At 34.7% G+C, this 15,673-nt stretch overlaps 1 protein-coding gene across 1 annotated transcript; it reads right to left on the bottom strand.

Moving 5' to 3' along the window:
• Window positions 1-3,176: 3,176 nt before the first annotated feature.
• Window positions 3,177-6,247, bottom strand: LOC127726443 (uncharacterized). The gene is made up of 2 exons (XM_052233820.1): window positions 5,531-6,247; window positions 3,177-4,918 (listed from the first exon to the last, which is right to left on the bottom strand). The coding sequence occupies exons 1-2, from the start codon at window positions 5,610-5,612 to the stop codon at window positions 3,177-3,179; spliced, it is 1,824 nt and encodes a 607-aa protein (XP_052089780.1). The 5' UTR covers window positions 5,613-6,247.
• Between the last annotated feature and the right edge of the window lie 9,426 nt (window positions 6,248-15,673).

The raw sequence follows: 15,673 nt of genomic DNA, 5'->3' as shown, positions 1-15,673 counted from the left end.
CGATGACAAGATAGCAAACCAAACATTTTGTTAGTAAGGTGAAATATATTTTATTCTGTCTTGAAAGATATTTTTTTTCTTTTTATTCTCGACCGACCGACTCGACTTTTTCATGTGTAAAATGTGCAAACCAACAAATTAAAAAACCCTGGCCTTACCATGCTAACTCCTGAATGGTTAAGGCCATAACCCTCCAAAACCAATCCCAACCTTCCTTTTTTTGGTATGAACCTTGAGGTTCAATTTCATAGAGATCCATAGAAATGTATGGGATTTGCTCATAATTGAAGGCCGTACCGTGACCTGTAGTTATTTACTTCTATGTCATTTGATCTCGGATGGAGAGTTGTCTAATTGGCAATTATATCACATCTTCATATTTTTATATTATATTCAAATTAATGTATGGAAACCAGAAAATCCTTGTTTTTGGGCCCTAAATTCATTATTGTATATGTAGGTATGACACATGATTTTTTTAACACATCCCTTCCATAATATAAATGCTTTCAACTTACAGAGCTCATAAAAACAAAGAAAATGGTGTTTAAAATATGAAGATACCTTTAGCGGTTCAAAAGTTATGACCAAAACAAATTTAAAAAATAGCGATATTTTCTGCCATTTTTGCTATATTTGATACAAAAATGATAAAATCTCTAATTTTAGAGGCTTTTATCTCCACATTTGTTGCTAACACAACCTAAATAATCTCTAAATCTTCTAATTAGGGATATATTAGACTGGTATGGTCTTTACTAGTTACATAAACCCAAAGTTTCCAAAAAATATAAACACCACAAATAGGTCTTCAAGCACCCTCGGAAACGTGTCCGAACTGCAGAAACGACAGAGTCCAGCATTTTTTCTCTTGAATTGGCTGTAAATCCTTTACTATTTGCATTACCTCCTTTAAAATTTGGCTACCAGGGTAATTTGGCATGCTCTTTCATTTGGCATTGTCAAAATTGCAATATCTTAAGTGGAAATTTGAGTTTTGTTACCATGGTAACCATTTTTTCAATGATCTAATTTGAAGCAACCATCATACAACCCGTTAAATATTCAATTTCCAAGTTATCTTTGCACACATTTGTTTTCTGAGACTTTTTGGCATGCTTTTTCTTTTATCAATGTTAAAGATATATTTACTGGTCAGGACATGATAGTTTTGTTATCCTTAAATAGTCAATTACCATGGCAACAATTAACTATAACTTTCCACAAAATATATTGGATACTTTAAAAATTACTGTTTTGTTTCAATGTTTTTTTAAAGGAAGACCATGTAATTTCTAAAATGTATATGGTGTATCCTTTCAAGGAAAAACAACCAAATGTGTTTATTTCAAATATGTTTGCAGTCATGGTAGTGTGAATCTTTAAAAGGTTGGTTTGGCCGAAAATGATATAAAACAGTGGAATATGTAATAATTTAAGTAACAAGATAAAATAGCAATTACCAGTTACATGTAACATTGAAAATAAACATTTTCAGAACAAATTAACAATTTTCAAAGTATTTTTCCACAAATTGTTTATGCAATACTTCAATTTCATCCATGTCGGGAATGAGCCAATGTCTAAGCCCAGGAGAGGGCATTATTTCAAAATCAGAATAAATTATAAATTTTTCATTAATATTATCTATATCGTCTTTGTTTGGCCAAATAAAAGTATTTCCTCTCATACTTTTTCGTTTTAAAAACTTTACAATGTATGCATTGTCAATTATATCCATAATTTCCCCTGGATACCAATTATCCTCGTAGGATACTGCAACCCATATCCCTTTTTCTAAAACTTTCTGTTTGTCAATTTTCAAAGTTAGTGTTAAAACATCTTTCATTTGGTTAACAGTGTTTTTCCACATTATGTCTTTTTTATCAACATCTAAATTCATAAAATGTTTACAATAAAGTAACTGATTTCTGAGTTTTTCCTTCTTTAATCTGATTGTTTTAGACGATTGTAAAAGACAGTCAACATCCTTCCTAGATCGCACTATACCACCCATTAGCCTCACATTTAGTTCAATTTTGTTTATTTCCATCTTTTTCTTTTGTTCAAGCTGTTGTTTTTTCTTCTTTATTTGCTGTAAATGTGTTTTCCTAGCTTCCATAACACTCTTTTCATATGCAATTTCTTTTGACTTTAAAGATTTAGCACTTTTTCTAGCTTTTAAAAGTAAAACTTTCCTGGAATTTTCAGTTTTAGTTTTTAGCCATTGTATTGTTTTATTTCGTTTGAGCATACTTATTGCAGAATGATGTCTTAAAGTTGCATTTGGTTTTCTTTTGAAATAAAAGTCTAGATCGCCAAACAAATTTTCCGCGGGTATATTTGTTAACTTGCTATGAGATGTTCTTGATTTCAGATCTGGATCAGGGAGCGATCCATATACTCCATTTTCAAGGTGGTCATTAAGTTGTCTTTTTACAATTGTCAACATGGATGAACATATAATTTTAAGAATGTCATTAGTTTTAGGATGTATCTTTGCCTTGTTGAATACCTGTTGAATTATGTCATGTGGATATTGTTCATACAAACTAGGAATTTCGCCATTATTAAAATCAAAAACATTGAAATCATTTGAGCTCCAATCAACCAATCTATCTCGTAAAGGTATAATAAATTTGTAAAGATCTAAGTAATGTTCATCACTGTTAATTACATTCCAGAATGGTTCAGCTAAAATCATAGATGCTATGGCAATGGCGGAAACATGGGAGAGAACATCAGGACATTTAATGTCAGCAAGAACAGATTGCAATTTATCATTTGGATTTTCTCTATAGTTCGAAATAAAGTCAATTATGTCTTCAGAATGGTTCAAAATAGAAACAGCACCTGTAAACAAATTGTTGAACCTATTCCCCCTGTAATTTATAATCATGGAAGATTTTTGTTTTAGAGCTAAATAAGCAAGCCACTCCTGTCTTGCACCGTTCTTCTCGTCACCCCTTGGACCTAAAACTTCTGAAGCCATACGAATTAATCTGATGGATGATGGCTCAGAATTGTGTTTGAAACGAGCAAATTTTGGCAATGAATCTCTTCCAATAGGTGGAGTTTGTTTTGCTAATTCTTTAAGTGATTTTGTTATTTCATTGTGGAAGCCTAAAAGTACATGTGCACTGCAATAAAAGAAATTAAGTTTTGATATGTCGTTCTCATTTAAATCTTGTTAATTTTAATTTTCTCCATTCATCAATAATTTCATTTGTTTTTTTCATCACGCTTGAACGATCACTCATCATAGCTGTAAGTTGCAACAATAATTTATTAATAGTTATGCTTTGAAGATCAGCAAACTCATTTAAAGAGTCTTTAATTGTTTGAGCAACAGTATCTGAATCCTCCCTTGCCACTGATTTATATCCTAATGATAATGTACCGGTTTTTGTATGTACTCCTAAATCTATTATTTTTTTTCCTTCACGACCGGTGCCATCTGAGAAAATGTCAAATTGCTGACAGTTAGCCAATGTTTCACTCACATGATGTTTAGCTAAAACATGTCCTTCATCACATATATTTGAAATTGTCGATCTACATGGCAAATCTGATGGTACAGAGTCAAACAAGTTGTTGCTTACAATATTTATAACATTAGAAATTTTGTTTGCAGAAATATCACTGCCATGGAGATCCATAATGCATGTTCGCATGCTATCGGTATATCTGAAACCTTCCTTTGTAGATACTTTTTTATTTTGATTTTCTGCCTCAATTATATCTAACTGATCATTTGCAACACTTAACTCTCTCTTTAGATTTGATGTTTCAATTTTTTTATTTTCTAAATCAACATTTTGGCTGTGTAATTTCTGTTTGAGTTTGATATTAAATTTCTTCGCATGAGATAATCGGTTTGACAATCTGTGAATTTTTATTTTTTTTTCATTCTTTTTTTTGGCAAAATCTGATTCAATAGCTCTTATTCTTGCATTTAGACCACTGTTTTCTCTGTTTAAAGCTTTATTCTTCTCTATTATTTTTCTTTCTTTCTTTTCAAGCTTTTTCTGTTTTCGCCTTAATCTCTTACAAAAATTTTCCTTTTTCAAAGAAGTCAAATTTTCTTTTAAAGATTTATTTTCTTCTTTTAAGTTTACATTTGCCTCCTTTGTCAACCTTAGTTTTCTAAGTTCCTGGTTTCTTTTCACTGATTCAGATTCATTATTCCTGATGTTTTTTTTTTGTTCAACAATTTGTTCCTTTAACACTTCATTTTCAAAACACAACTCTTGATTTTCAGTCAAAACTTCTCTCTGATTTGCTACAAGTTTTAAACACTGCCTTTTTAATGATTTATCATTTTTCTGCATATCTGTTTGTAATTTTGGTTGTAAAGTACTATTAAGAAACTTAAAGAATTTGGATGATTTAAAAGTGTCAAGATCTTCATTTTGTCTATTTTTCATGTAACTTTGAAAATTGTCATTAATTTTCTTGTATAAATATAGAACTTTATGTTTGTTCACAAGCATGCCTTCTGGCAACATATTGTTGGTCCATTCAGCCACATCTGACCATGTATAGGAATACCGGTTTTTGAAAAGACAGATTTCATGGAAAGCTTTCACAGTTAAAAGAGTACTTGATAAATTTTCCGGTGGATGGAGCAGAGTTGACCGGCGTATACCTAATGCATCACATACATTTCCTATACTTTCATTATTAATAGTTGTAGGCTTTTCTTGAGGAGTTAACTGATAAACAATATTCTTTAAATTTATGTTTTTATTCACATTGTTCATTACACTTCTGGTGACATTGGCCCATTTTTTTGGTACCGTAACAGCAGGCATGGCATAACGTAAAACATCTTCAAGGGTTGCATATATAGGACACTCCATTTCCTGCACCATCGTGAAAAGTAGGGCATATTGTACATTTGTGATTGACTGTATTCCTACAATAGAAAGTACATTTATATAACAAGTATTAACTAAATCATCAAAAAATGCTAAAACAAAACAGCAGTTACCTGTATTGCATTGTTTTATTAGTACAATTTTAGACCCATCTATTAAATAAGATCCAAATGACTTCTAAGATTTATATATTCAGAATTTATAAACAGGATTTTTTCTTCCATTCAATAATGTATTAAGATTTTAATAATATCTGCACATTAACTCCCCAAAATTGTCTCTCTACAGAGAGAAAAAAATAAATAAGGCTATGAATGATGACGGAAAAATAAACTGTTTGTCTCAGAAGTTTTATCCCTCTTTCCTGCTGCCCTCCCCCCCCCCCCCTCCCCCAATAAACCTGGGGAAAAAACTAAAGTCCAGACCTGGGAAAAATTTGAGCAGCACTTCCCCTACAATAGATAATTTTAGTTTCACCCCCACCCTATTTCACCCAGGCCAGAAGGGAGGAATATGTTTGCAAAAAAAAAATACAGGAGAAAGAATAGGGGGGGGGGGGGGCAGGTCTCATTTATCAGACATGAGACCATCCAATTCTCTCTTTTTCAATATTTATTATCATTTCTTACATAAAAAATATATAATCTTACCTGCTTTTATCTTTTTGTTGATCAAATCATGTAAAAATTCCTCATTCCAGTCACTCAAGTCCATTAATTGTTGACGTTCCATTTTTTTTCTGTAAATTTTTGACGTTTGACGTAACGTTTACTTTCGTGGCGTCGTTAGTAACGGAAGAGTACAAAGGTCATGACCGGCAAAAGAGCCAGTTTCGTTAGTTTCGAACTTTCAACTGTATTTTGAAGAAAAAAATCTCAGCTTTCTAATGATACATTTTTCAAATATTAAACTAATTGGGAACCATTTGTAAAACTCAAATTAAGACTTTAAATATATTTTTTTACCGTAAAATATAAATTTTCTTCAAAGAAAAATATATCATCTCAAAATACGAAACTGCCGCTTTTAAATGGACCATAGATTATATGCAAATGGCGACTGGCTCATTTACCGGCGAAGCCATGAAATTCACCCTTTTAATCAACAAACGCAAATTTTTGAACGTGACGTCGGGAAGAAATTCAATACTCGCTGATCGGACCTTTTCAGATAAACAGGAAAATATGTAAAAAACTTCTTTTGGAACGAAATTTGGCAGAACTAATCAGAGGGTTACAGTTGTTTACAAAATGTTATTTTCAATTTCTTTTTCAATACAACCTTTTCTGCAGGGAAATTTGAAAATTCGATTTTATTTCATGACCACCAATGTACGATGACAAAATGGCGTCATGTGTCATACCTAGTATATGCAACTTGTCATGGTAAAACTATACAACAATCATGATTCATGACAATTACCAAATCAATATCTCCAAGTATAACAAACTAGAGGCTCTCAAGAGCCTGTGTCGCTCACCTGATTCTACTTTGGTTTTGGAAATCATGTAAAAATAGATTAAAATCATAACAGATACCCTGATAATGAGTGAGGCCAAATTTGGTTTAATATTGGTCCTGTAATTTAATAAAAAATCCTGGTGGCCATCTTGAACAGTAAATCGGCAACAAAGTAGCAACACTTAATCAGCACCTCATAAGAAACATTTATGCCATGTTTTGGTTTCATTCCATTCAGTGCACCTCTAGAAGAAGCATTTGTATGTATTTCCCATAGGGTCTTATGTTAAAGGAAGTCCCCCTATTGGCGGCCATCATGGATGAAGGATCAGCTTCAAAGTAACAAAACTTAGTCAGCACCTCATAAGGAACATTCATGCCATGTTTGGTTTCAATCCATTCAGTATGTGGTTCTCTAAAAGAAGACATTTGTATGTATCATCCATAGGGTCCTTTGTTAAACATTGTCCCCATCTGGCAGCCATCATGGATGAAGGATCAGCTTCAAAGTAACAACACTTGGTCAGCACCTCAAAAGGAACATGCATGCCATGTTTGGTTTCATTCCATTCAATGGTTCTCTAAAAGAAAACATTTGTACGTATTTCTCATAGGGTCCTATGTTAAACTAAGTCCTCCGCTGGCGGCCATCTTAGATTATGGATCGGCTTCATAGTAACAACACTTGGTCAGCACCTCATAAGGAACATTCATGCCATGTTTGGTTTCATTGCATTCAGTGGTTCTCTAAAAGAAGACATTTGTATGTATTTCCCATAGGGTCCTATGTTAAACTAAGTCCCCCGCTGGCTGCCATCTTGGATGATGGATCAGCTTCAAAGTAACAACACTTGGTCAACACCTCATAAGGAACATTCATGCCATGTTTGGTTTCATTGCATTCAGTGGTTCTCTAAAAGAAGACATTTGTATGTATTTCCTATAGGGTCCTATGTTAAACTAAGTCCCCCGCTGGCTGCCATCTTGGATGATGGATCAGCTTCAAAGTAACAACACTTGGTCAGCACCTCATAAGGAACATTCATGCCATGTTTGGTTTCATTGCATTCAGTGGTTCTCTAAAAGAAGACATTTGTATGTATTTCCCATAGAGTCCTATGTTAAACTAAGTCCCTCTCTGGCGGCCATCTTGGATGATGGATCGGCTTCAAAGTAACAACACTTAGTCAAGACCTCATAAGGAACATTCATGCCATGTTTGGTTTCATTGCATTCAGTGGTTCTCTAAAAGAAGACATTTGTATGTATTTCCCATAGGGTCCCATGTTAAACTAAGTCCCCCGCTGGCATCCATCTTGGATTATGGATCGGCTTCAAAGTAACAACACTCGGTCAGCACCTCATAAAGAACATTCATACCATGTTTGGTTTCATTCCATTCAGTGGTTCTCTAAAAGAAGACATCTGTATGTATTTCCCATAGGGTGGTATGTTAAACTAAGTCCCCCGCTGGCGGCCATCTTGGATTATGGATCGGCTTCAAAGTAACAACACTCGGTCAGCACCTCATAAGAAACATTCATGCAATGTTTGGTTTCATTCCATTCAGTGGTTCTCTAAAAGAAGACATTTGTATGTATTTCCCATAGGGTCCTATGTTAAACTAAGTCCCCCGCTGGCGGCCATCTTGGATTATGGATCGGCTTCAAAGTAACAACACTCAGTCAGCACCTCATAAGGAACATTCATACCATGTTTGGTTTTATTCCATTCAGTGGTTCTCTAAAAGAAGACATTTGTATGTATTTCCCATAGGGTCCAATGTTAAACTAAGTCCCCCGCTGGCAGCCATCTTGGATTATGGATCGGCTTCAAAGTAACAACACTCGGTCAGCACCTCATAAGGAACATTCATACCATGTTTGGTTTCATTCCGTTCAGTGGTTCTATAAAAGAAGACATTTGTATGTATTTCCCATAGGGTCCTATGTTAAACTAAGTCCCTCACTGGCGGCCATTTTGGATGATGGAACAGCTACAAAGTAACAACACTTGGTCAGCACCTTGTAAGGAACATTCATGCTATGTTTTGTTACATTCCATTCAGTGGTTCTCTAAAAGAAGTCATTTGTATGCATTTCCCATAGGGTCCTATGTTAAAATAAGTCCCCTGCTGGCGGCCATCTTGGATGATGGATCGGCTACAAAGTAACAACACTTGGTCAGCACCTCCTAATGAACATTCATGCTATGTTTTGTTTCATTCCATTCAGTGGTTCTCTAAAAGAAGTCATTTGTATGCATTTCCCATAGGGTCCTATGTTAAACTAAGTCCCTCACTGGCGGCCATTTTGGATGATGGAACAGCTACAAAGTAACAACACTTGGTCAGCACCTTGTAAGGAACATTCATGCTATGTTTTGTTTCATTCCATTCAGTGGTTCTCTAAAAGAAGTCATTTGTATGCATTTCCCATAGGGTCCTATGTTAAACTAAGTCCTCCGCTGGCGGCCATCTTGGATGATGGATCAGCTACAAAGTAACAACACTTGGTCAGCACCTCCTAATGAACATTCATGCTATGTTTTGTTTCATTCCATTCAGTGGTTCTCTAAAAGAAGTCATTTGTATGCATTTCCCATAGGGTCCTATGTTAAACTAAGTCCCTCACTGGTGGCCATTTTGGATGATGGAACAGCTACAAAGTAACAACACTTGGTCAGCACCTTGTAAGGAACATTCATGCTATGTTTTGTTACATTCCATTCAGTGGTTCTCTAAAAGAAGTCATTTGTATGCATTTCCCATAGGGTCCTATGTTAAACTAAGTCCCCCGCTGGCGGCCATCTTGGATGATGGATCGGCTACAAAGTAACAACACTTGGTCAGCACCTCATAAGGAACATTCATGCCATGTTTGGTTTCATTCCATTCAGTGGTTCTCTAGAAGAAGTTCAAAATGTAAAAAGTTAACGCCGACGACGGACGACGACGCCGGACGACGGACGCCAAGTGATGAGAAAAGCTCACTTGGCCTTTCGGGCCAGGTGAGCTAAAAAAGAAAGTGAAAAACAGATTATTTGCTTGAACTTTCTAAGTCCAAGGACCATAGCTATGCAAAGAAAAACATCTCAACAGAATAAATATTGAGCTTGATCTGTAAATTTGTCATTGTAAAACTATATACATGTACAATGTATAAATATCAAATCAATATTTTCAAGCATTACTTAAAGTCCCATTGGCTTTGCTGGTAGGGGACTAATAAACATTTTAATATTTGTTATCATGGTTTTATCTATTTCAATCATGCATGTATGTTTTTCAATTTTCAGAAATAATTGTTTTTTTAAAAGTTGCATGTTAATTCTCAAAGTATAACCTGTGACGAAAAGTTGGTTATACAACTTCAACTAAAGTGTGTATCCTTTTGTTTGTGCGGTGTTGTTGAGTGTATTAGTTTCAGGTCGTGCCTTTCACTCGTACACAGTGTCACTGACGACAAATGCCAATGATACGCTTTTACAGGATTACCCTAGAAAAGAACTGGTAGCGTGATTGAGGGAATCCTGGTGTTGTCTGAACGAAGTCCTGCCAGTGAACATAAACACAAAGTTGATTAAAAGTTCAATACTCATTACTGAACATTATTCAAAATCCAAAGTAACAGTAATATAAGTTTACAACATCTAAACTGCAGGCTCAACAATACAGTGGCATAATCTTAAATCTCTGAAGTACATTTCTCTCGTAAACAAAATCGTAACTCCTTCTCTACAGCTATTTCTCTCTTTTATACCTCTATTTGCCCTAGGTAACCTGATTACAATATGGTTAAATGACTCTGAACAAAGAAATACTCAACCGGAGCTAGGGCTACAGGAGCCCGGAGCTGAGGTCAATTCATAGAATCATACATTATTTTTTCAAACCATGAGTTGGATGACGAAGATGGAATTTTTTCTTTTTTTAGAGTTTTCTTGTTTTGTATCAACTTTTGAGTATACATGTGTGTGTGTGTCTAATGAGTGTTTATTTTAAACGGAGTTTTACAACTGTGAACTGATCAGGTAAAAAGTTGAAAAACATTCTCACTATTTCTGTTTATTTCTGCACTATTAAATCATTTATTTGAGTTACCTGTATTATTTCCGCGAGTATCTATGCGTTCATAGCTCCTTGATTGTGTTTGTCTCGTTAAATAAACAGAAACAAGTACTTGTTCAAGTTGTTGTCAGTTGGCTACCTGCGTCTTCAAATTTGCATCATTCATCTGAATTTTTCAAGCGTTTTAAAAACCGATCTCCGGTCCTTATGTAGTCTCGATTACCCAGACGCATATATAAACAAGTAATAGCTTTTCTAAAAAGCTTGCCGTATTTTAGCTGCTTATACATGTATTGAGGTCGGTGGTTTGTGGGTATAGGGTTTTTTATTGGAATCTTGCACTCCAAGCATTAGAATATATAGTGTCTTTTTTCTCCTGGCTTTTGATTTTAGTTGTAGTATTGGTGAATCAGGGTTATCATTGAAGGAGGCTTGATAGTCACATATGATAATATATATATATATGGTTTGTAATAGCTAAAGTAACGATACAAACACTTTTTGTTTGTTTTGTGGAATATGATTGTTTACTCTTTATGACAATGCAAGTAGTTTTAACATGCATACTGTGTCTTGACAGTTATGTAATAGTTAGCAAGGTTTAAATAATAATCAAGTTGATAAGAAAAACGTATTATTTACTTTTGAGGATTACTGCTAGACAAAATGGACTACCAGTGGCAGATCTAGAAATTTTCATAAGGGGGCCAGCTCCAGTCATGCTTCAGTGATTCACTACATGTATATGATCAACCAAAGTTTTCCCACGAAAGGGGGGTGGGGGTCCCCTGAAAAACTCTCAATCCGCCTCTGACTACTATAGTTGGCCGTTCAAATATGAGAATATTACATCTTATATGTATAGAAGACAGTGGTCTCTTTAGCCCAAATTAGAAGGGCGCCGCACCCTGAGTGCCATTAGCCACGCCCTGGGTGCCTTCAATTGCGCCCCTCCAGGACGCCTTTTTCCAAGGGGGAGAATAGTAAGTTTATTTCGCTTCCTTTGGTTAATAGTGATCTGATGTATGAATGTGTATTGCCATGTTTTATGAACATGTAGTATGAATGACTTTTCTAATGCAAATTTTATAGAGTAAATAATCAAAACAACAACTTATGCATCTTTATTAACAACATATACAGTAAAAAAAAAAGTGAACTCGTGATACACACAGAAACGTAGACAAAAGAAATGAGAAGTGCCTTTTCCTATCATAAAAAAGTGCCCTGCCCTTCACTGGCACCCTGCCCCTTTCTATTTCTAGCTGGAGCACTTCAAGTGATGAATATCTCATCTGGCTTTTGTCTTAGAAGAAGCAATTAGTTTTGAAGGTACAGGTTAAGTGTTGTTATCACTAATTTCCAGATGTAGTATAACTGTAAGAAGATGTTTTGTAGTAATGGATTTGGAATGAAATATTAATTGCAAATAATTTTCTAGAACATGTTGTCAGCTGGCTTCTTATATTTTTTATTATTTTGTTGCGGTTTGTAATCTTGACATTTTTTTTGTAAGTTCTATAGATGAGAGCTTCATATTGGTATTATCATTTAGTGCTTTATATTTGGTTGCATGTGTAAGCATATGCTTTTGTTTGTTGGAATATTTATATTTTCATTTCTGATGGCAAAAAGTTCATGTAATACATATAGTCAGGATTATTAGTAAGCCAAAGTTGTTTTGATTGTTTATGTTTATTGTCATAATTGATATGGACTATATAACTTGCTGTTTGGTGTGAACCAAGGCTTCATGTTGAAGACTGTACTTCAACCTATAATGGTTTACTTTTATAAATTGTGACTTGGATGGAGAGTTGTCTTTGGTACTGATATGACATTCTGTTATATCTATCGACAAGATTGAGAACACATTTTTTTGTAATAAAACATATTTAATTCTATGATATCATATTTAACAATTTATCGGTAATTTGTGCATTTTTCCTTTGATGTGTACTATCTGATAATGTCAGTATCAGTTGACTGGTCGTGATATATAAATTATTGGGTCAGTTCGCAATTGACATGCTCAGGTACGCTGTGTCAGGATCTTCTTTCACCTTTCATTCACAAAATCTTGCATGATTATTTTTTGCAGAATCGCAAGAGTGTTTTGGTGAATGAAACACTTCTCATATTGTTTGAAAGTTTCAGTAAAGTTAGTTTTGCCTTTTTGACAGATTGTGTGAAAATTCGAACAGAATATGAATAAAAAACCCAATAAACTTTAAAAAAATGCACCATTATTAATAGCTTTCATTGCTTATTCACAATGATGTACAAAATGTATAAATATATCATCCATGCTATTCCGATCTGAGTTTTTTTTTCATACATAGTCTGGTGCTGTTCCAAGTAGTCTTCTTTTTCTGTTTCTTGAGAAGTATTTGTTTTACCTGTTCAGTCACTTTAAAGTGTTACAATTAATATTTAGACGCAACACAATATAGTGACCAAAAAGGTACTGCTATCATATGAGAGGAGCTAGAAAAAAAATGAAATGTACACATTATCAACATTTTTGTGGGACCATCAAGATGTGGTTTCATTGACTTTTTTGTCAATATATAGACAGATATTCATAGACCAAATAACAAATAAGCAACAAATTCAAAAATAGATGTAGGATGAATCACAGAAAGAAGGGGTACCCGGGGGCCCGAAACTTGACAAGGTTTGGTTTGGAACAAGTAATATGTCTGCATTAACATTAAATGTAGGTTTTAAAAGGGGGACCCAGATCGCCTTTCCCTAAATCCTTTCTGAAATTAAAGGTTTAACTGGGCGCAGTTGAAAAATAAATGAACATGACTTTGAAAAAGCAAGAATATTAAGCTAAAAGAAATAGACCATATTTGGATGACATCTATTCAAATGTTTGAAATAATTATGAAGTTGACAAGAAATGAACTTGTTCAGATAATATATAGTCAGCCTACAGACTTGTTGCTTCCTGAAATGTCTGCTTACACAGTGCTTTCCTAAAATGATTTGTAATGTGATCGTTTTCATGATGAATGATGAGCAAACATAGATTATGCCATTGGTTTTCTCGTTTGAATTGTTTTACATTGTTATTTCGGGGCCTTTTATAGCTGACTATGCAGTATGGGCTTTGCTCATTGTTGAAGGCCATAAGGTGACCTATAGTTTATTTCTGTGTCATTTTGGTCTTTTTTGGAGAGTTGTCTCATTGGCAATCATACCACATCTTCTTTTTTTTAAATTATAATGACAAGATAAATGTTATGTTACCCACCCAACTAAGTAAAATATATAACTTCTCGTTGAACTTCTAAAACAACCATAAATCTGCTGATTCATATCGTATCATTCAATGCTGTCAGATGCTATGTGAAAAATAAAGAAATTTACCTTAATGTATGCTTCCATTATATTTGGCACTGTTATTCAGTTATGTCCAAAGCAGAACTTATGAAAGGCATGCAATAATTTATTTTCAATAGATGCATTTGAAAAATTTATTTTCGGCACTAGTAAAGCGACGTCTATGTTCATGATGTCATGTGATCATCTATATATATAAGAATATTTCATTTGAGTTGAATTATTAAAGATTGCTTTGAATCCTACTTATTGCTATTTGTCTGCAATTACAGGCCATCACAAAGGTTCAAGTAAAATTTTGACGTCATAATACAAAATATCTGACGCCACAATGGAAAAGTGATTGTAGTATGATGTCAATGGTTGAAGCGGGACAGATTCTCAGGTCAGCTGGGACAGAATTCCATAAAGCGATTAGGTGTATGGTTATTATATATGGGTACTATGTTCAGGAGGATGAATTCTAATATACATGTATATACCTAAAATACCTGTTCGGTTTTGGATTAACATCCTGGATCTGGATTTCCTTATCAACCACCATCATTGTTAACGCATCCAAGTCATAAACTAGAGCCTTTACATACTGTGGATTCATTATTATTCGTTGGATACCAATTTTCGTGAATTTCGTGGGTACAGGTGAACCACGAAATAAAATGTTCAACGAATAACAAATTTTCCATAGGCTTGTATGCAGACTTTGGAAAAACCACGAAATTAAATATCCACGAACATGTAAGTTCTCCTTAATCCACGAAAATTGGTACCCACAAAAATAAATGAATCCACGGTAGTCAGTTCGATCTGCCAATATCACATATTACAAATACTTGTACAAATACAGCCGATAGATTAAACTCAGCACCATTGTATATTGATGATTATACATATAGTATCAGCTCATTTAGATTTGAAAAGGTTAGCAAAATATCAGCACCATCTGAAAATGGTAAACCTTGATTATCTCGAGCATGTGAATCAAAGCAAATAGTAATTATCATCACGACGCAATATACTTATTGTAAGCATGGTAAGACCTGATACATTGTACATTGTAATGTGAACAAATTAGAATTGGATTTATCTATATCAAACATTTGTCAAATGCAGTTCTCAGTGCTGTTGATATATCAATCAGCCCCCCCCCCCCCCCCCCCCCTCTTTTGGATCCGCCTGGGGTGTACAACGACTCCAAAGAATAAATCATCATATACGAGTACATTAAACTGTCTACCCCACATGCGAACATCATTTGGGACCTTGCTGTGTTGCAAGTATCTTGGGTTTTCAGGCATATTAATTCAAATTGCTCATTGCTGCCTTTTTTAATTGCCCACGTTGGGCACCAATGTAACCAGCAAACATGATTGCCTCCAGATACATTGGCGCCCAACAATAAAAACCCACGGTTAGAAGAAATACCTAGCCAGGGAAATATATAATTATATTAAAATGAAGATATCATCATTATAGAGTAAAATGACTCTTGAGGTGGGGGAAGTGTGACGGGATTGCTTCCTTGGAAATTTAGTAGATATCTTTAGCTCAGTCGGTTAACGCGCTGCCTTGTAACACAGAGGTCCCGGTGGAGACATGCGATTTTGCAAGTAGAATCATGCTCTCCGGTTACATATCTATACCTTTTTTAATTTCATCTATCTATAGTCGTAGACGTCCAGCTACAGGGGTCATTAAACAAACTATAATGCACTGAAACCCTTGCCCATAACTAAACCGTGATGCTTGGTGTTTGCTTCCTTGCACACACGCAACCATATTACTCACATTGTTTGTTTTCTATTCTTCTAATCAGCTGTTTATCGGCAATTGTCTGTTTTGTTTACATCAGAAATCAATGAAGCGGTGAATGCGCGGGGAAACGAAAGGACATCTTCGTATCAATACGGTA

This window comes from Mytilus californianus, unplaced genomic scaffold, assembly GCF_021869535.1.
Source record: "Mytilus californianus isolate M0D057914Y unplaced genomic scaffold, xbMytCali1.0.p SCAF_17, whole genome shotgun sequence".
NCBI lineage: Eukaryota > Metazoa > Mollusca > Bivalvia > Mytilida > Mytilidae > Mytilus > Mytilus californianus.
Note: the sequence above shows the minus strand (reverse complement) of the source record. Positions and strands in the feature narration are given on the sequence as shown.

Excerpts from the sequence above, each read along its gene's own strand:
- LOC127726443 (XM_052233820.1), bottom strand. The coding sequence starts at position 5,612 with ATGGAACGTCAACAATTAATGGACTTGAGTGACTGGAATGAGGAATTT. Across the intron at positions 4,919-5,530 it reads CAACAAAAAGATAAAAGCAG|GAATACAGTCAATCACAAAT; the intron begins GTAAGATTATAT and ends TTTCTATTGTAG.